General features: G+C 43.2%; 1 protein-coding gene across 4 annotated transcripts in view; it reads right to left on the bottom strand.

Annotated features, from left to right (window-relative positions):
• The window catches only part of LOC105514542 (rap guanine nucleotide exchange factor 4), a 233,895-nt gene that overhangs the window by 126,697 nt on the left and 85,253 nt on the right, over positions 1-21,945 (bottom strand). For all 4 annotated transcript variants that reach the window (XM_011945959.1, XM_011945960.1, XM_011945963.1 and 1 more), the window contains exons 2-3: positions 7,825-7,897; positions 3,394-3,413 (exon numbers count right to left, since the gene is read on the bottom strand). In XM_011945959.1, coding sequence (XP_011801349.1) covers positions 3,394-3,413; positions 7,825-7,897 — 93 coding nt within the window. The remainder of the gene's footprint in view (positions 1-3,393; positions 3,414-7,824; positions 7,898-21,945) is intronic.

Here is a 21,945-nt window from a genome sequence, read left to right as displayed (position 1 = left end):
GATGGAGTGTAGTGATACATTTATGGCTCAGTGTAGCCTCAACTTCCCAGGCTCAACTGATCCTCCTAGGACTACAGGTGTGCACCACCACATTCAGCGCGTGCGTGTGTGTGTGTGTGTGTGTGTGTGCGCGCGCGCGCGCGCAGATAGAGTCTCACTATGTGTCCTGGCTGCGTAGTTGTTTTTCTAACATTTTTCTTGATATTTTATAGGTTCCAGGGTCCTGTGTCATCTAACATTAAATGTCTCTATCAATTATAATGAATAGTAGACAAAACAATCCAGCAAGTAGCTGCCCATCCATTTGTTTCTACAAAGGTGCAATATATGAAAAGGAATTTATTTTTGTGCAAGGTAAGCCTGAGTCTGAGAAGAAAATGTAGCTGGCAAGGCAGCCACAAACAGCACTTGTTGATGTGTGCATATTTGATTAAAAGTTCAACACGGTGGCTGGGCATGGTGGCTCACGCCTGTAATCCCAGTACTTTGGGAGGCCAAAGTGGGCGGATCACGAGGTCAGGAGATCAAGACCATCCTGGCTAACATGGTGAAACTCCGTCTCTACTAAAAATACAAAAAATTAGCCGGGTGTGGTGGTGGGCACCTGTAGTCCCAGCTAGTCGGGAGGCTGAGACAGGAGAATGGCGTGAACCCGAGAGGCAGAGCTTGCAGTGAGCCGAGATCGTGCCACTGTACTCCAGCCTGGGCAACAGAGAGAGACTCTGTCTCAAAACAAAACAAAACAAAAAACAGTTAAACATGGTGATTAACAAAATGATGAGGAGAAGCTGGAAAGGAGACATTTTTTTTCTACAAATAATCTGTTTGGACACTGAAACAATAGTCTAAATGTTTTTATTTCTGTCCACAGGCATATTATTGTTGTTTTGAAATATAAGGGGAATATAATATTGCCCAAAATGTAGTTAAAGAAGCTAAAGGATAAAATAAATCATCATAACACAACTTGTTTCCTCCAAAAGAAACATTTTCAATTAACACCACTTTAAGACTCTCAGGCTTCTTTTTATCTTTCTAGCGCTTCAACTCTGCTCATGAATGTCTTTCATTTCATTTGCTGTACTTTGACTGATGGCATTGGAGAGCTTTCCTAATAACACATGGTGATGATCCATCTACTCTACTTGCTAATAGAGAATCAAAGTGTGCTTCTCTGCTTGCTAGAGAATGTGACCTACAATAGCCTAGACAAATACAAATAAGCGTATACTACACTAGTATTAGGGAGATGGCCTGGCCAGTTCCCCAAATCTTTCAGAGTAACATGCTAACCGTTCATTGTATCTGACAAGCTCATTGTTCTGCAAACTTTAAATTCCTATTTTGTCACAAAGTGAGCTACATGATGACAGCTGTTAGGCCCTCTGCTTAGAGCCCTGTGCCTGTTGTTCCACTGCAGGGAGAGCCTGCCTAAAGGTCACTGGGTGCCCAAGAGCAACGGCGCTTCCTTTTGAAGCCTAGAACATTTCAGCCCTCCCAGGGCGGGGACGTTCTGTGTGAGCTCCCCACATCACTGATAGTCTCTTGATGAGGAAGTACAAGGCCTTTCTGCCTTCTTTATTTGGCAAATGATTTGTGTATTATTTGTTGTAGGATGGATAATTTGGGACATCCATGTCCAAAATGCTGGCAAGATCAGTTTGTTGCTTTAGAACCTTTATGAGCCTGATTATCTAGAGCTTGACTCAACATACAAAGATTTTTTTATGACTAAATATCAATGGCAAGGTTCACTGAAGAAGGGGCAGCCATAAAAGGCAAAAGGACAGTTACTTTATTAAAGGGTAGGACATTTTTCAGAGGTGAAGAGTAGCTAGAAAAGGATACAAGACTTGAGAAAATACTAACCACAATAAATAGTCCCAACGTTTACTGAGCCTACCTACTCTACTTGTCTGTGCCTTCTCCACAGATTATCTCAATCAATATTTACAATTTCCTTTTAAGGTAACATCCACATTTTAAAGAGGAGATGAGGATGTTGAGACAAACCAAGTAGCTTGGGCAAGACCACACAGCTAGGAGCTGAAATCCTTCGCTGGACCAAACGAAGTAAATTTTGGTGTGACATTTGAAGTGACACCGCTAGGTCTTAAACCCAAGTTTGGCCAGGTGTGGTGGCTCATGCCTGTAATCCCAGCACTTTGGGAGGCCCAGGCTGATGGATCACTTGAGGTTGGGAGTTCAAGACCAGCCTGGCCAACATGGTGAAACCCCATCTCTACTAAAAATACAAAATTGGCTGGGTGTGGTGGTGCATGCCTGTAATCCCAGCTATTCGGGAGGTTGAAGCAGGATAATCACTTGAATCCGGGAGGCAGATGTTGCAGTGAGCTGAGACTGCACCACCGCACTCCAGCCTGGGTGGCAGAGCGAGACTCCATCACAAAAAAACAAAACGCAAAAAACAACCCCTGCCCCCCACGTTTGTAGTGCTATAGCAGTGGGCCAGAATTCCCAACCAGTCCTTTTAAAGCCAACACTATGAAAAGGAGGAAGAGCTAAAGAAAGCCAGAGCCTGATATCTGAGAAGGGATATGGAAATAATCTAAATTGAATTCAGAGAGTGTATCTTCCCACAGACACAGGACTGAACGCAGAGAAAGGCAAGGGTGACAATCCTGTAACATTGCCACTTGGGTACAGCAAAGGATACAATTATAAGGTGATACATCTGAAAGCCAACCAAGCACTGCTTCCAATCAATCACTGCACACTCCTATCATTAACCCTTCCATGTTGTTGTCTAAATTTAGATGTTAGTTAATAGAATGAATATTATTATTATTCGCACGCAAAGGTATGCCACTAAACCATGACCACTCTTGGAATGCTTGCTATTTCTTGGTGAAATCTTTGTCCTAAACTTTCTACTCTTTTACAGAAAGAATACAGTTTTACAGAAACAATTATAGCAATTAATTATTTTCAGTTTCCAAAAAGAAATGTTAACACTAGTGCACTTGGATATAATTAGACAAATTCATCAACTGACCCTGAATTTCATCGTTTGTATTCCTGCTAAGGAAAAACAACTAGTTTTCTATATGCTATTAGGCTAATGATTTGTTTGACTGCCATGTATGCATCATGGGAAAAAGAAAACACTTAGTAACTGTAGCATTTGCCCCCTAGAATAACCTTTCTTCAGACTGGTTAAAATCAGGGACATGTGACGACCATGTCAGAGCAATCAACCTTCTGCCCTTTCTATTTCAAAGTGACTTGCCAAGGATGCCAGAATGAGATTAGAAAAATATTTATTGCTCTGTTGAATGTGGGTCAAGAGCTCTCTTTGCTGATAGGGTTACCATGATTATTTTTTACCTTTTAACAATTTTTAGAAGACAGGCACAGAGAGTAGCTACTCACGTTCTCCTTGTCAGGAATCCCTAAAGGAGGAAAAAGAGACAGAGAGAGGCCATGAATTGTATAATCAACCAGTAAAGTGGAATTGAAATTTTGCTGAACCAAACCAAGTAAAATTTCAGTGTTTTCAATTTGCATTTCCATGAAAACTTATATAATGCTGCTTAGAAATATAAAAACTTACATAATGCTGCTTAAATAAATCAGTGAATCAGGAGCAGGGCCATGTGCCCAGACACCAAAACCCAGGCTTATTTTGCTTCTACCATATGCTTTACTTTCACAGAGGTAAACACTCATCACAGATTCATTCTCACCATGAAAGCAACAAATTCCACTGATTTCGGCACCAGGACACTTGGAATTTTGGATAGGCACATCAACTCCTAAGTTTCCCATGCTGTGATTTTACTTTGCAAACCACCCCACTCGGCTCTAGTGATTTGAAGCTGGGGCAAGTAGCACAAGAAAGACATTGGAAAACAACTTCCATTGTGAGCAAAGCAAACTCCTGCCATCTCCAAGTCTGAGCACGGCAGAGGTTGTTTCCAGGGGTATCTCAGTGTTCTTAGCTAGAAGGCTAATGACTCATCCATTTGCTTATTTGTCATTGATTTAGAAACATTTCATGAGTATCTACTACAGGCAGTCCTATTCCTTTTCACCTCCTTCAGGCTTCTCCCCTGACTGACATGGTAAGGGTGGCCACACTGGGAGGTTCACTGCTGCAGCAGAGCTTAATGCCTTCAGTACAGCAGGCACAAGTGGCCTTATATAGAGGAGACAGAAGCATAGGTCATTTTTACATGTGGCTTGCACCTATCTTCAAACTAGTAGAGCAGTATGAAGTGGTTTGCAACAAAAAAAAAAAAATACAGTAAATCCAAATTCTGAGTAAACAGGACATTTTGTTTTTACACAAGGGGCTGCACAGGATTTACAGTGTCAGCACTAAAAGAACTGAGTGCCGGCTGGACGCAGTGGCTCACACCTGTAGTCCCAGCACTTTGGGAGGCTGAAGCAGGTGGATCTCTTGAGCCCAGAAGCTCGAGAGCAGCCTGGCCAACATGGCGAAACCCATCTCTACAAAAAATTAGCTAGGCATGGTGGTACATGCCTGTAGCTACTTGGGAGTTCTAAGGTGGGAGGACCTGAACAAGGGAGGTTAAGGCTATAGTGAGCAAAGATCATGCCACTGAACTCCAGCCTGGGTGACAGAGTGAGACCCTGACTCAAAAAAACAAAACAAAGACAAAAACGATAAAACAAAAAAACCTGAGGGCTCATCCTAGTAGGCAGTAGTACAGAATGCAATGCAGGAGGGGTGAGGATGAAAGAGACTTTGGAAACATTCTCTAATTGAAGCTGTGATCCACACCTGGGACCGCACAAGACATAAAAATGCAGTCAGGAAAGAGGCAGAGAAGAACTATTCTCTGAAATAGAGAGTATTAATAGGCTCGCTATCACTTCCCAGCTCTGTCAGAAAGAGGAAGGATGGCCTCAGGTCGGCACTCTGAAACTCATCCCGAATCGTCCATTCATCCATCCACCCATCCATCATCCATCTGAAAGAACTAGGGTTGATTGTATGAGGTTATGGGATATAGCAGAAGCTTACTTTCTAGCAGGTTCAATAAGATAAATACACAGTTGCACAAATCACCATATATGAATAACTGGAAATTAGAGTATCTGTAGAGAAATGACACTGAAAAGGTGATTTGAGGCCACGCAGGAACTTGACAGTTGGGTTAAGACATTAATAGTCTTGGAATTTCATCTTCCATGGCAGGCAATGGACGATCACTGAAAGGTTTCAAGCAGCAAAGTGATATGATCAGGAGAAAGGAGGGAAGGAGACTGTCCAACATTAAAAGACGTTTAAGACATAAACACCAGATGGCATGGTCCTTGACTGAAGTCCAGTTTGAGCAATCAGCAATAAAGACATTCGGTTGGGAACATTTGAATATGGATTGGGTGGTGGAAAATCATGCCAGTTCTTAGGTGTAATTGTGGGGCTCTGGTTATACATGAAAAGTCCTTATTTTCAAAAATGCCTGGTAATGAATTTGGAGTGACATGTATATGTGATTAGGAGAATATGGCAAAAATAATATTAAAATGCATATTAATTTACTACTAAGAAATATATTGAAGTACTAAAATATTGACATCAGTTAAACAAAGTGATGAAAATAAGGGTGCTAACTGTACCATTCTCTCCACTTTCTGTATGTTTGAAATTCTTCATAATAAAAAATAAAAAATGGCTTGGGGAAATCAGGCCTAGGCTAGACCAAGAGTAAGATAGTGAAGGTTCAGAGCCAGCTGAGTCATCTCTGCCCTAAAATCCAAAGACATGAGGCCCGAGGCCAAGTGGCTGAAGACAGAACTGAAAGGAAGACTGTGAACACACAAAGGAAGGGGCCAGGCCCGGGCAAGCTGCTGGCCTCAGAGGGTGATGGCAAGAGAAAGGAGGAGTCCAAAATGGCTGAAGTTTGGAGCCCAGCACAAAAGGGGAACAATGGAGTTGTCAGAAACCGGCCTCTCCAGAGGAGGGACTGGTTTTTTGGGAATCAGAATCTGTTCCCTTATCAACACTTTGAGCTTGAGGGGCCAGCAGGACATCCAGGTAGAAAGAGAACCTGAGGTCACCTGGAAAGTTAGGCTGCCCCTGGAAGGATCAAACAGAGGTGTTGATTTGGGAAGTGTTTGTATCAGTTGCAGGAAAGGATGCCATGGAAGACAGGAAAGTGAGTATGCAGAAGGAAAGAGAAAAGAAGCCATGGCTAAACTCTTCAGTAAGGGGAAGGGAAGAAGTACCTATGGAGGAGACCAAAATGTGAGTGGCCAGAGAGGGAGGAGGAAACCAGGATAACACAGCAGTGCCCTGGGAGCCAAGGCGGAATGGAGTCTGGACGTGGGCAACGGGAACCATCGGGTCTGGTTATTGGTTGGTCACTGGTAACTTTAGAATGGTTTATTCAAGAAGTATGGGGCAAAAGCCAGACTTTGAGGGGTTGAAGAGTGACTGGAGGTGAGGAGATAATAGCCAATGCCATTTGGGAGCTTTTTACATGCCTGGCACCCTTTGAAACACTTAACATATTTTGATTCACTTGATCTTCACAACAATCCTCTGAGGAAACTGAGGCACAGAGAGACTGAGTGCCTTGCCAGACATCAGCCAGGAGACAGCACTGCTGGGATTGCAACTCAGGTCCTTTAATTAGCCAGCCATCCCTGGCTCAGTCAGGAGAGAAAGAAAGCACGAACAAGAGAGGAAAGGAAGGACAAGCCTTTCCCTCCCACCCTCCTCCTCTGCAGGAAAGCAGAAAGCAAATGGGGAGACAGAGCAGAGGCTGCATAGAAATAGTGAAATGAGGGGAGGAGAAGGAAGATGCTCACTCAGGATCATGGTCAAGCACAGAGAAAGATCTCTTGCAGTGAGTGACGAGTCAGTGAGGGAGGGTGGGAATTCTAGGACACAGGAAGAGGAACTGAAAGACGCAGGGCCTACCTGCTACATCACTGGGTCTGCTGGCTGAAGCACTATAGCTCCAAAGACTCCAGGACCTGGAATCTTGTTATATGTATACACACAAGAGCTTCATAAGGGAGACTCATAGATGCAATGGTAACGAACGCTAACCATGTTTCTGACACACACGAACAGATCAAAAGACTCCAGGGACATACGGGTTTCTCTGAGTCTAGTGGGGACCCACAAGAGAAGAAAACCACAGAGAAAAACTTCCTTTTTTTTGCTGACCAGCCAGAGACTGGTCTCTAATAAAAGGCCTGGATATTTTAAATTAAAAATATTTAATATGTACAACACACTGTTTCGATATACATATACATAGTGAAATGATTACTACAGTTAAGCAAATTAACCTGTCATCTTCCATAGTGACTTTGCGTGTGTGTGTGTGTGTGTGTGTGTGTGTGTGTGTGTGGTAAGGGCATCTAGTTCACAAAGGCTATGATTTAGAAGATTAAATAAGTGACTCACCCCACTTCTCTTCATCAATAGAGTAAAAAAAAAAAGCAAGAGGTGGGGCTCTCAGGTATCCAGAAGGGACTGAGACAAATACAGTTCGTGCATCCCTTCTTTAAAAGGGCACAGAAACAACACTGGATTTCACTATAAGATGAAGCTTCACTATAAGATGAAAGTATTCTATGCATGCTGAAGTTCCAGCTGGCACCAGAGCATACTGCTCTCTATCAGCTAAGACCACAGAATAATACTATATTAACCATTTCTTTAAAAATATCTCCAGTGTGAGCTGGCAGGTTTGTTTATCCACAAAAGAGTCTGGAGACTTACTCTGACAAGCTGGTGTAGGACATATTTTTGGTCACATGAAAACACACACCACACGACAAATTTTTAGATACAAAATGTTCACATTTTCCACTTACTGTCATTGTTAGAGCCTGTTTCCATAACACCATAAGGAGGAGCCAGAAGTCCTGCCATATACTGTCGATATTTCTGAAAGACAAGATTGTAAACTCAACACATAGATATTTACTTGCTTTGAGCATTCATTTATTTACATGTTAAAAAGCAGAAATGCTGGGTGTCACGAAGCATCTGAGCCTTGTATTTATAGAGCCATGAAACGTGTTCTCCGGGGTCTCTGGTCTGAAATAAAGATGTTGTGTTCTAAACAGGTCTTCCTGAATAAGACTGAATGTGCCTGGGGGCAGGGGTTCTATCTCCGCCAGTTCATTTATATATTTGTGGCTGCCTGAATTGTGTGGGATATTTAGCACCCCCTGCACCCCTCCCCAGCCCCATAAACACAAGCTCAGCTTTTTGTAGAGGGAAAAGGCACTTGAGCTTTATAGATGCATATACAAATAAATGTGCTGCCTACTTAATAGGTGAATGGCACTGAATCAGCTTCTTTCAAAGCAAAAAGAAATGCATCTTGAGGAAAATGTCTTTTTTGAAAGAAGCTGATGCGCTTCCATTTACCTACTTCCTTTTACATCGTACACCTGCCTGTTTATGTGACCTGCAAAGAACTTTTGGTATGTGTCAAATAAAATAGTTTAGCTTAATTTAGAACTATTTGGATTCCCCTGAATTGTATCTGCCTGACTTTTGGTCCAGGCTTGCTCTAAAACCTGGCACTTAGCATAAGGTATTAGCCCCAGGAGTCTGTGCTGTTTGGGAGGGATAAGGCTTGGTGAGAATAAAGCCATCTAGAGCATCCAACTAGAGAGGAGTGACATTTATAAAGAATGGAAAATGAATATTAGCCGCCCTCTCTTCTCAGGTCATAAATACAGTCTCCTCCCCTTTCAGAATGGAAGCTGGGCAATTTTATTTATTGCATGGTGTCATGTATATTTATGGTTTATAATTGCGATGACACATACATGTTAAAGAGCATCAAAAGAATCAACACTCCATAGTGTGCTTGTGGGTTGCATGAACGTCAGCAGAAAAGACTTCATCTGTAGCAATGGGCAGCTGGCAGCACGCAGTATTGGGGCAACCATCTGGCCCATTTGGTAGATTTGAATGGCGTTTGTAATGTGACATTGATGCTTTCTCAAAAGAGCCTTCTTCTAGTCAAGATGTAACTAGCTTTTTAAAAATTCTTTTTTTCTTCTCATTCTGAGGCAACTATACCAACACCTGCATGCAACCATTAAAACCATGATTTCCTCAGCCTCTGAGCTAAGTGATCACTCAGACATACCCACAGGACCAATATACCACCCTGCACTCCTGATACTTCCTTTGATAATGTCCTAATTCTCATTCTCTTCTTTCTTATGACACCATCTACTCTTCTTCTTCATGAGAGAGCATTCATTAAGCAGCACATTTCTGGGCATCATATTATTCTGGACTGTAAATAAAACAGGCCCAGAGAGAGCAGATAAGGACTGGTTATGTTGTAAGGTTTTGTGACCCCTGATTACCATTAGTAACTCCCTAACAGGCTCCTAAAAGAAATACTTCCTGTTAAATTGAAGGGGCCATTTCACTTTGCTTAGAAGCATTGTCTTGGATGTGATGGGGGTTCTTTGTCTCAGGCACCTTAATGTCAGTCCCCATGAGCTCCCCGGAAGCACCTTCCTAATTCCTGAATGAATGAGACTTTACCTTCCTTCAAGCCCCATAGCACCTGGTCTGTTGCTGTCTTGTGGAGCACATCATCAGGGTCGCTGCTAGCGGGAACAGAACTAGAGCAGCCCTGTGGGCAGGAGTGTGTGGGCTGGATTTCAGGACTTGTGCATATTGAGCATCTATTGTGTACAGTGTCTCAGGCTGGGCTTACAGCACAGAACAAGTCTCAGGATGGGCTTACAGCACAGAACAAGTAAACAAGGTCCTGTGTACTTGTGAAATGTCTATTTTCTTCAACACAGGGAACTATATCTTGCACATGATACAAACTTAGTACTTATCTGTTGAATCTCTAAATTTTTCTAGAAAATTTCAACAGATACAGAAATAGAATACCACGTTCCACATTCAACTTCAATAATTATTAACTCATGACCAATACTATTTCATCTACACATTTATCCACTTACCCTTTCTAGAATTATTTTGAAGCAAATCTCAGATATCTTTTTTTTTTTTTTTTTTTTTGAGACAGGGTCTCACTCTGTTGCCCAGGCTGGAGTGCAGCTGAACAATCTCGGCTCACTGCAACCTCTGCCTCCCTGGTTCAAGCAATTCTCCAGCCTCAGCTTCTGCCTCCAGAGTAGCTGGGACTGGACCATAGGCACATACCACCACACCTGGCTAATTTTTTTTTTTTTTGATAAACAGGGTTTCATCATGTTGTCTAGGCTGGTGTCGAACTTCCGAGTTCAAAGCGATCCACCCGCCTCAGCCTCCCAAAGTGCTGGGATTACAGGCTTGAGCCACCATGCCCAGCTAGATATCATATCATTTAATTCATAATTATTTCATCAGGAATTTCTAAAAGATAAAGACTCCCTTTCCCCCCAAATAAGACCACAATACCATTATCACAGCTAAAAAAATGTAATATATCCATAATATCCAGTTGATGGTCAAACTTTCTAATTGTTTCATTCATGTCATTGCTGAATTGAATTTTTAAAAATTCATTTAATAAGACAACATGGGTTCCAGCATAACAGCTTTTGGTAGAGTGAAGATTATCAAATCAGGGTGGAAATATCTATACTTGTAAATTAAAAGTCATTCCTTAAAATTGACGGGGCACTCTTTAATAAACATTCACTAAAGTTGGGAGATTGACTCTTACGTAGTAGCCTGCAGAATGCCCTATATTAATTAGGATAAAAAGAGCTAACTAGAATAAAACCTGTATCAGAAAGGTGATTTCTAAATAATTTGCATATTGCTTAATCTCTGGGCACCATTTCATCTTCCAAGCACAAATTTAAAAAGCAGTTCATAAGAGAAAATACCATATGAAAAGATGCAGAACCTCACTTATAACAGAATGACACATAAAAATTACAGTGCAATATAATTTTTTACCTGTCAGAATTGGCAAAGTTCCAAAAAGTTTGCTAATACACTATTGATGAGAATGAAGCAAAACAGCTTACCTCATATATTGCTTATGGGAGTGTAAAATGATACAACCTCAGTGGCAGGCAATTTGGAAATATCTATGTAATTCTTTTTCTTTTCTTTTCTTTCTTTCCTTTTTCTTTCTTCTCTCTCTCTTTCCTTCTCTTTTCTTTCTCTCTCCTTTCCTCTCTTTTTCCATTTTCAGTGGCCAGTGACTGTATCTATTAAATTTTAAAATGCATATTTCTGGCAGGGCATGGTGGCTTAGGCCTGTAATCCCAGTTACTTGGGAGGCTGAGGTGGGAGAATTGCTTGAACCCAGGAGGCGGAAGTTGCAGTGAGCCGAGATCGTGCCACTGCACTCCAGCCTGCGCAACTGAGTGAAACTGTCCCCCCACCCAAAAAATGCATATTTCCTTTGACTGAGCTAGGAACCTCCCTCAGAGGGCAGATGTAGAGTCTCCTGAAATACCTCAATACATACGCAAACACATGTGCTTGTATGTAATAGTAAACCAAACAACAACAAAACAGGAAATTACCCAAACGTCCATTAGTAGAGGACACTGGGTTACTTTCTGAGATGATGATGGGTTATTTCTTGATAAACAGATGCTGTTGGAATAGTATACAGCCATGACAAAGAATGAAGCAGTACTACTTATATACAGATACGGAATGATCTACTGCTTTTAAATTTAAAAAGCAAACTACAGCATGGTGTATGTACCATTTTGTGGGAATAAAAGATGTCTGTGTGTGAATATACATAAAGATCTGTAAATGTGTAGACTATCTACAAGAAAGTAGTAGCAAGGATTGTCTCTGGAAAAGAGATCTGGGTGGCTGAGGGTCAAGAAGGAGAGAGACTTAGTTTTCACTATTCATTCTTTAGAACTATTGACTTTTATTCCATGAGACTCCACAATGATTAATGTTATTCTCTATTTTACATGTATTATTAAACTCTCAAATAGATTTCAAAAGAAATGGAAGAAATGATTCTACCAGTAAGACATCAAGCAAACAAACAAAAACCATACAAACAATCAAAACAAAAAAAAAATTTAAAGGAAGGAGTTAGAGAAAATAAGAACTTACATATGAGTGCTCTTGTCAACTCTCCCAGCTGACTCCAGCCTTGGAATCATTCCAACCCAGGAGCCAACATATGACTGAAGAAGCATCCAGATAATTCTAGCTCCCACCCAGCCAAGTCACCTCCAGCCACTCAAGTCACTTTTGTCTTTCAAGTATTCCCAGACGAGGCTCCAGGTATAATGGAGCAAAGACAAGTTATTCCCCACAGCATCCTGTTCAAATTCCTGACCCATAGAAATCTGTGAGCATAATAAGGTGATGGTTGGCACATGCTGTTAAGTTTGGCATGGTTTGTTACACAGCAATAGATAAATGAAGCAGAATTTGATACCTGAAAGTGAGGTGGTGGTACAACAAAACCTAAGATATGTGGCATGAATTTTTTAAGGAAGCCTGATGGGGTTGGTGGAGATTTGATGACAGTTTAAAGAAGAGTGAGGGCCAGGAGCAGTGGCTCATGCCTGTAATCCCAGCACTTTGGGAGGCTGAGGCAGGTGGATCACCTGAGGTCAGGAGTCCGAGACCAGCCTGGCCAACATGGTGAAACCCCATCTCTATTAACAATACAAAAAAGAGCCAGGCGTGGTGGTGAGCGCCTGTAATTCCAGCTACTTGAGAGGCTGAGGCAGGAGAATTGCTTGAACCTGGGAGGCGGACGTAGAAGTGAGCCGAGATTGTGCCACTGCACTCCATCCTGGGCAACAGACAGAAACTTCATCTCAAAAAAAAAAAAAAAATAGAGTGAGGGAGATATTAATGGAAGATAGAAGACACTCACCCTTGTTTTGCAGTGGTGGAAAGTTGAGCAAAACTGATGCCTGCAGTAATGTAGAAAATGAAAAGTGTCCCCAATGAACTGATGGATCTAGCCAAAGAGGCTTCTAGGCAAAACACCCGTGGCAGCTGCTTTCTCTTGGCTGTATATTTTAAGGTGCATACACAGATGAGCTAACAAAGGAGTCATTTAGTTTGCAATCAGAATTTAGAGTAAATATAAATTAGGGTCTAGGACTTGCAGAGTTCAAAAATAAAGCTATGTCTAACCTCTCTCAATAAAAGATTTTCAAAGTTAGAAAGGGCCTCATGACAAAGATCAAATATAGGGCATTGGTAGGAAAATAAAGCCTCAGAGTAAGGAGGCCAACAGTGCAACTGTAAAACCCTGCTTTAAGACTTCAGAAAGATTTAAGGTGGTGCTTCACAGATTGTTTTAGATATGCAAAAGACTTTTTAAAGAATCTTAAGGATGCTATGTCACCGTAACCACGAAAAGGTTCAAAGTAGAAAAAGGCTTATGCAAAGATGCACATGGGTATGGTTTTGTCTAATGAAATGGATGATAAATTGATACATAAGAAACCCATTAAGATTTTCAACAAATTACACTATCCTGGACTGTAATAAACAGAGACAGTAACTAATAAAAAGAATCCTTTGGACCCTTCAAGTTCTATGAGCAGGAAGCAGACTGAGAAATACTCAGCTATAACACAGACTACATTTTATGAAAAGAGAACATGACTCAGAAGGTAGAACTAAAAACCCAGAAGGCAGAACCAGACTGGGTGTGGTGGCCCACACCTGTATTCCTAGCACTTTGGGAGGCAGAGGTGGGAGGACTGCTTGAGGCCAGGAGTTCGAGACCAGCCTGGGCAACATAATCAGACCTTATCTCTACAACAAATTAAAATATTAGCCAGGCCTGGTGGCGTGTACCTGTAATCCTGGCTACTGGGGAGGCTGAGGTGGGAGGATCACATGGGTCCAGGAGTTCCAGGCTACAATGAGCAGTGATCACTGCACTCCAGCTTGAGCAACAGAGCAAAATGCTGTCTCTTAAAAAAAAAAAATAGGCTGAGCACAGTGGTTCATGTCTGTAATCCCAACATTTTGGGAAGCCAAGGCAGGCAGATCACTTAAGGTCAGGAGTTTGAGACCTGCCTGGCCAACATTGTGAAACTTCGTCTCTACTAAAAATACAGAAATTAGCCAGGTGTGGTGGTGCACGCCTATAATTCCAGCTACTCAGGAGGCTGAGGCAGGAGAATCCCTTGAACCCAGGAGGTGGAGGTTGCAGTGAGCTGAGATTGCACCACTCTACTCCAGACTAGGTGACAGAGTGAGACTCTATCTCCAAAAAAAAAACAAAAAAGGCAGAAAAGCCAGGAGCCACAGAAAACAACTCCTAGAAAGTGCATTGGACCTTAATCAAGGACCTGCCATTTGCCCCGCTGGACTTCAGAATTGCTACGGACTGGTGACTTTCGCGCCATACATTCCAACCTTCCCCCCTTGTTAAGTGAGAACGTCTGCTGCAGTTTCCCTATCTCCTATACCCATTGTTTGCTGGGTGTGGGGGACACATAACTTGTCCCTTTCATTCATAGGTCTCAGATCGAGAAGAAGTATCATCAGGGAACTGTACCTAAGAAACGGCATTCAAGGTGCCTCATTCACATCTAGATCTGATTTAGCTGACAGGATCCTGGACTTTGAGTTGATGCCATAACAGGAAAAACTCTGGGAGTCTCAAGAAAGGACAGAGTGCATTTTGGATGTGGCAGGGGTTGTGAACTGTCATGGCCAGACAGTGGACTGAGGCAGTCTACCTTTTCTAAAGACGAATATAACACGATCTCTCATCCCACACGCTTTCCTGAAAGGTGATGCTCTCTTTCCTGCATCAGTAGGGACCATCTAGTTTTCCTCCTTTTGAACTTGGGCTGACCTGTGTGATTCTGTTGTAACCAATAGGATGCAGCGGATGTGATGCTGTGTGACTTCCCAGGCTAGGTCAGAAGAAACCTTGCAGCTTCTCCTTGGTCTCCAGGAACACTTGGTCTAGAAATTCTCTACTGGGGTGCTGCCTCTTAGAAGCCATCTGCCATGCTGTGAGAAGCTAAGCTGCATGGAGAGACCACACAGAAGTGCTCTGTTCCACAGTCCCACTGAGGCCAGCCTCTGAAGCCTCCAAATGATTCCAGCTTCCAGGTGCTCAGATCAACTCCAGCCATTCATGTCTTTCCAGCTGAGGCCAAGACAGTGTGGGGCAGGGACAAGCCATCCCTTTATGCCCTTTTCAGATTCCTCAGGGAATCCAGTATATGTAATAGAATGGTGGTTACTTCATGACACTACATTTGGTGTGTTTGGTTAGACAACAATAGATAAAAGGAATAGTAGAGATTAAACATAGGCAATTGGAAGATCTGGCTTCTACAATGAATAAGCAGGGCTGGAAGGTCACCTTGGAAATTAGTGAGCCACATTTAACAGGGAAGCTGTAGAGTTTATGGCCCTCAAAGTGGTGTGCAGACACTATTTGAGGATCGGGGCATAAGGATTCTAGGTTTTCAAGGTGACAACTGCTAAACCAGATGGCACCATGTCAATGTGGCCTGAAATAGATGAGGGCCAATGGTACAATTTTGGGAGCCCAAGCCTGAAGTGCTCTTGGCTGAGCAAACACTGAGGCCGTGGGATCACCCACTGTGTCTCTCTGGCCAGGGGACGAACTGATGGGGCGGGCCTGCAGCCAAATCACAGAGCATGCCTGGCACCTGGCAGCAAGGGTCATCCCACAGTGGCATGAGCAGACAGTCCTCTCTCTTAGATTACCCCATGCAGAGGTGGGGTAATTCCCTTCTGCTGTAATCCTCCTGAGGTAGAGGGATTTGGGGAGTTGGATACTGGGCAGTCTTCTAGTAGGCTTTATTGGTGTTTAGCTGATGAATTGAAAAAAAATAAAAGAGAGATGACCATATCAGTAACGCTAGATTGTGGAGCAGTTCATATCTTTATAGAAGTTTAATAGTCACTTCAAGTTCTCTGAAAATCAAAATGAAACTTAAGGGGATTGCCAAGGCTGTGCTTAATAAGGCCTGCACATATAAGTCAGCACAGGTCAGCTTAAACCTGGGGCCAGCAGTGGTTCAGAGGTGACCAAGCAGGTCTTTATGTGGCCCCCACATGCCCTCCACACTCTGGCTGTGGAGGTGTGTGGTGGCCTGGCTGAGCTCTTGAACAATGTCCTCTCTGGGGCCCTGGTGCACTTCCCCCTGTAAACCCTTTCCCTGGATCCCAACACACTCTAACACCTTAACAACATCAATGACCTCACTCAGTCATTTTTCAAATTGCCATACACACTTGGGAAAGAGCTATGTCTTTGGCTCAAGTCCTACAATGATAGAGAGTTAGCAGAGATAAATCAACAATCAGGAGAAGAACAGAGTAGAATACTGAATCAGTGCTTTGAGGTGGAGAAGGGAATGGTGAGCTCTAGTGTTACTCCGAAACTCTTGCACGGTGACCTTGAGAATGCATGCCTCGAGCAACACTTGGGAGGGCTCAGGCTTTTGTTACAGAGCATGCTGTTCACGTCCAGAGAAGCTTCTACAAGGCCCTTTTGAGAGGTGGGGCAGCTTGTGCAGCAGGTCACCAGTCTGGATTGAGTTCTGTCTCTGAGGCCCAGGGCACCAGTCTCACTCCTGACACTAAGGCCACCCTGCCATGGTGCTAATACATGTGGGAGGCCCCTATCAGACAGACTCATGCACACTCTCTTTCCCAACCCTCCAGGACCCCTCCAGGACCTCTGAGGGCAGTTAGGGAATTAGTTCTTCAAATGACAAGAAAACCTCAAGGACTTTCAAGGGTCTTAGAAGCACTTGGCTGGCTTGGCTCCTTACTGCTAATCAGTTGGGTCATTACAGACAAGTCCCTCAAGCTCTCTGGCTTCAGTCTCCCCATCAGTAAAATGAGTGCTTTGAATTAGATCCATTTTGCAGAATCTGGGGTCCCTGGAGTACCCTCAGCCCAGGGCACACCACACAAACATGGCCTTCAGCCTCAGTGGTCACTAGACTGTCTTTACTTTTTGTTTCATAAATTAAAGTTCCGGCCGGGCGCCGGGCGCGGTGGCTCAAGCCTGTAATCCCAGCACTTTGGGAGGCCGAGACGGGTGGATCACGAGGTCAGGAGATCGAGACCATCCTGGGTTACACGGTGAAACCCCGTCTCTACTAAAAAAAATACAAAAAACTAGCCGGGCGAGATGGCGGGCGCCTGTAGTCCCAGCTACTCAAGAGGCTGAGGCAGGAGAATGGCGTAAACCCGGGAGGCGGAGCTTGCAGTGAGCCGAGATCGCGCCACTGCACTCCAGCCTGGGCGACAGAGCTAGACTCCGTCTCCAAATAAATAAACAAATAAATAAATAAATAAATTAAAGTTCCAAGAATAGTTTCATTTGAAAAATAACTTTGGCTCCAAAAATTAAGAGTTTACAAACCACAAGATTAAATCATCTCTAAACTTCCAGCCAAACAGATGTCACTCAAAGATCTCCATGAAGAATCAACAAAGACCGATTTAGGATTTGTCTATGAAGTGTTAGGGACTCTACCCTCTGTTAAGATGACTTCTATGGTTGAGGGTTGGCCAAGTGACAGTTTGCACCTTAATGGAAAGGTTTATCAACAAAACTGGTACTAAGGATTTAACTGTGATGCATCAGAGTGCAGTGCTGACCTTCACAACCGAGGTGTGCAGACACCCGGTGTGGGACCCAGCAGAGCAGAAAGGGATGTGAGAAGAATAAACAGGAGCTCTTCCAGAAGCTCAAATTTTATTCTATGTCAAGTAGTTTAAAGGATTATTTTTATACTTTTATATTATGGAGTAGAAAGCTAAATTTGCATAAATTTTAAAGATTAAAGCATGAGACTTCAAAGAAATTCTGATCTGGCTGCTGGCTACTTCTAGCTACAAAGGGTATAGACCCCAGGCATTAGGTATTGATTTCCTCTGCATTTGGGAGCTTCAGTGAAAAAGCCAAGAACCTCTGATGTTACGGAAAGTGTGTAGACATTTAAATCACACAAGACTAGGGTCTTAATTCTGATTCCACCACATGCTACCTGTGTGAACATGGGTCAGTTACATACCTCAGTCTCCTGGGTAAGGAAACTGGGATAACAGCACCATCTTTCACGACCATTGTGAGGATAAGAAATAAAATCTATAACAGTTCCCTGCACATATCAGGCACTTAGTAAATGGTTCTGGATAGTAATAATAATAATAATGGTAGTTGTAACAATAAACCAAGGGTTAAGTGAACCCCAGCATATTTGATGAAATTTTCCAACCAGATAGTCTCCAGCTTCGAGAAAGAACATTTTCTACATTACAGCTTCACATCACTGATCACTGAGGCTGTTGATATGCACACAATGACCCACAACACACCTATTGATCGTCTGCTAAATGGAGCTGTGGGAAAACAAGACTTTAAACAATAGACTTTCTTAAATAATTTTATAATGTACCACCTATTTTTCACCCACATGGTAAAATAGTCCAAGGAGAAAGCAATGAGCTCCAAAGTGATGGAGAAAGGAAAAGCACAAGAGAGAAAGCCCAGAAATAACCTAACAAACATAAGCAAAGCCTTTCTGCCCTCTGAGCTGTTTGTTACTAAGAGAATCCTTTAAAAAAATTAACCTGCCAATTACAATTGGCCAGTTTTTAGAGCAAAGTAAGTGCCTGTGGCTCAGAATAGAAGGAAGAAGGAAGGCAGTAAGAAGGGATGGGAAGGGAGAGAAGTCCTCAGGCCAGTGAGGCCAGATGCCTTTCCCCAGATTGAGTAGCAAATATATTAGAATACTGACTAATACAGTATTAGTATACAGACTATAGTAATATTTTCTAAAATGAAATAAAAGATGACAGTCTTAGAAAGGTTGAAACCTGGTCCATCTCACAGCCAATTAATTGTCTCCATCAAGGCCACTGAGGAATTCTGGCTGGAAGGCTGGCAGAGCAACCACCAGACTGGGGAAAGGGTGGTGGGAGTAAACCCAGCTCTGCTGCACACGCCTTGAGCCCTGGCCTGGGGCTGCTCCTGCCTGGGGCAGGGGACCCCTTTTTATAATGTGCACAAAATCTCCATATGGCCTAGAGGTAGCCCAGGAGCTGGCATACAAAAGTTGGGTGGCATCTCCTGAAGGAGGAGACATCATAGAGACATGTCACTTTCTGAGACTCAGTTTACAAAGCAAGACGCAGAGAAGAAAGGAAGGCTGGCAGCTTGATCCAAGCTGAGCCATCTGACAAGAGAAGACAGGGTCCTGGCAGGCAGGACTCCCTACCGTGGAGGTCAGGGCCTTCCTGGCACTCCGTGAGGCCTTTTCTGGGTGTTCCCAAGCTGCTGCCCACTACCAAGGAGGAGCCTCCATCAGGGAGGCCAGAGTGGCACACGACTACTGGTACCTAGCAGCTACCACATTCCCAACCGGATGCTGCCTGAGCTTTGGGCACACCCCTTCCCACAACTGTCCCCTTGCTTTCCCCCTCCTCCTGGGCAATCATCAGGCTATAGCGAAAGCATCAGAAGCTCCCTGGGGATATGTCTGAAACCCCTTGGCTGGGATAATCAGCACCAGAAAAGCATTAAAAACAGGAAGCCACAGGGATAATTGACAGGCGTTGCTGCAAACACCTGGGGTGGGGTGTGCTCAGAATAGGGACAGAATAAGGAGAGGCAATGTCCAGGATTGGGAAAGAATAACACAGGACTGTTCTGGGGATGTGGGGATGTGTCTCATCATAAGGTCCCATTCATTATGTTCCACTAGGTTCTCCCAACATACTAAAGCTGAGATCATAAAATGTCATGACAAAGAACAGGTCATCTGTACTTTCTCTGAAAGCCTCATGATTAGACAGTAAAATAGCTTAGAAGAGTGACATAATGTTTAGACTCTTGTTTTCTATTTCTTGCCCAGAGTTCTTTCACAACCTCTAGATGACATGAAAATGGACATAACACTTGGCTCCAAAATCCCAGAGTACTACAGAATTCTTAAACCCATGAATGGTAGATAAGAAGGCGAAAAGCAAAGCAGTTACAAATGGAAGCCTGTAAGCAGAAGCTTTCTGTTTACCTGTTTAAAGCCACATGCACTGCCTTTCCCACAAGAGATCACCGGCTGGACTGAGTTGACCTCTTAAGGCAAGTTACTCTGTTTCCTTGTTGCTGGATTTCTAGAGCATCTGCATGATAAGGCATGAAGAACTTGGAAGCCCTTTCAGTGATACCTAATTACATCTTTGGCCCTATTATAGACATTTCTAAGTGGAAGCAAAATTCTGCTTGTCAATTTATGACCATTTTTAATTCATGGCCCACCTGCTGAGAGCAGTGGTCTGGAGTGCAAGAATCACAAGTTTAGCTCTAATAGAAGATGCTTTCCAAACCTGAATCACTTAAGAGCCCCTGACTAAAGCCCAACTGGGATGACGCTACAAGCAAGCAGATAAAGTTGCGGACAAAGCCCCCTGTTAGAGATGCTCTCTCCTTGTGGCCTGTGATGGTTTAAGATTCTGACCCCTATGTGTAGGGAGCCTCAAGTACTCTCAAGTGAAAGCAGAATTATCACCTGTGAAGAATAATAGTTTAGCCAAGTCTCAGTCACAGAGGGCAGTCAGATTAATCCTGCAGCAACAGCAGAATAAATCCACACTCATTTAGTCAGTCAACAAATATTGACTGCATGCCTGCTGGGGGGTGACAGAGGAGGCATGGTGGACCCCTCCCAGGCCTTGCAGGCTCGTGAGGACAGCTACCCACACACGACAGTACAAATACCTGGATTCACACAATGACGCTAAGTGCTGGAAAGGAAAAAAAGTATAGGGTGCATTGAAAATGTGGTCAGGTGGGGAGGGGAGGGCAAGTTCAGATTTGGGAGTCAGGGAAATGATATTGAATCCGAGGCTGAGGAGGCTTGGGGGATAGGGGCAGCGAGGAAGGAGAAAGGGAGCAGGTCGAGTGTTAAGGGACAAAGAAGGCCAGTAGGGTTGAGAATAAGGGCAAGGGGAATTGGGGAAGACAGGAGAGTAGTGAGGCCTCAGCACACAGAGGCCAGGACAGCGAAGGCCTTGCAGGCCTTGATGGTAAGAATTTTAACCATCGTCCTCATGTTACAGGAAGCATTCTAAGTAGAGAAGTGACAGGAACTGATGGGTGCTTTTAAAGATCACCCTGCCTGCTGCTTGGAGGATGGTTTTGATGGGAAACAAGAAAGGTATTAGGTGCTGAAGGGGAGGGCAGGCTTAGATGTGGCGCCTCGAGGGGGCTGGAAATGGGGAAAACAGGGAGGAAAGATGGAGGGAAGTGGTATATCAGGTAGAGAAAATTAAAGACACTTCATTCCTAAAAGCAGAATCTGAAACGGATCTGCAACTATTTATTGCTAACAATATTAAAGCCCCTGATTTCTCACTGAAGCACACTGAACCCATCTGTGCCTTTCATATGACTAAAAGGTTGAAAGATTTCAGGGGCTCACTGGCATGAGTGTAATTTTAGTTAGTGCACACTAACTAAGTATATTTGAGTAATTAATCAACCATAAGCTTCTCTTACGGAAGCTCAAGTTGAGAGCAAGACACACACAGTAGGTCAATGCTACTTAATTGAAAGTCATAAAACAATTTGCTCTAGCAATGTTATTGCATAATAAATCCTTACCTCTCATCACACTAAGGCTGAATCTACTACAGTCCAGCGAACATATAAATGGGACTAAGAACAGTGAAAAACGTAGCCACTGCCTCCTTGTTCACAGAGAAACAGTTGACTGACAACATTTTATTCAACCATATTAGTCTTCAAAGGGTGATGAATATTAGGTATAATTATTCTGAATTAAAACTCACATGAAGCCCAGCTCTTATAAAATTAACAATAATGTCAGTAACAGAAATCATGGAAACATGGAAATTAGAAAAAATTGCCTACATATTAGTCAGACAGAATTAGGATGCACTGATCATTTAAAAACCTAAAATAAAGGATCATTTCACAGCAAATAATAGCCCATGACTGTCGACCC

This window comes from Colobus angolensis, unplaced genomic scaffold, assembly GCF_000951035.1.
Source record: "Colobus angolensis palliatus isolate OR3802 unplaced genomic scaffold, Cang.pa_1.0 Scaffold247, whole genome shotgun sequence".
Classification (NCBI taxonomy): domain Eukaryota; kingdom Metazoa; phylum Chordata; class Mammalia; order Primates; family Cercopithecidae; genus Colobus; species Colobus angolensis.
Note: the sequence above shows the minus strand (reverse complement) of the source record. Positions and strands in the feature narration are given on the sequence as shown.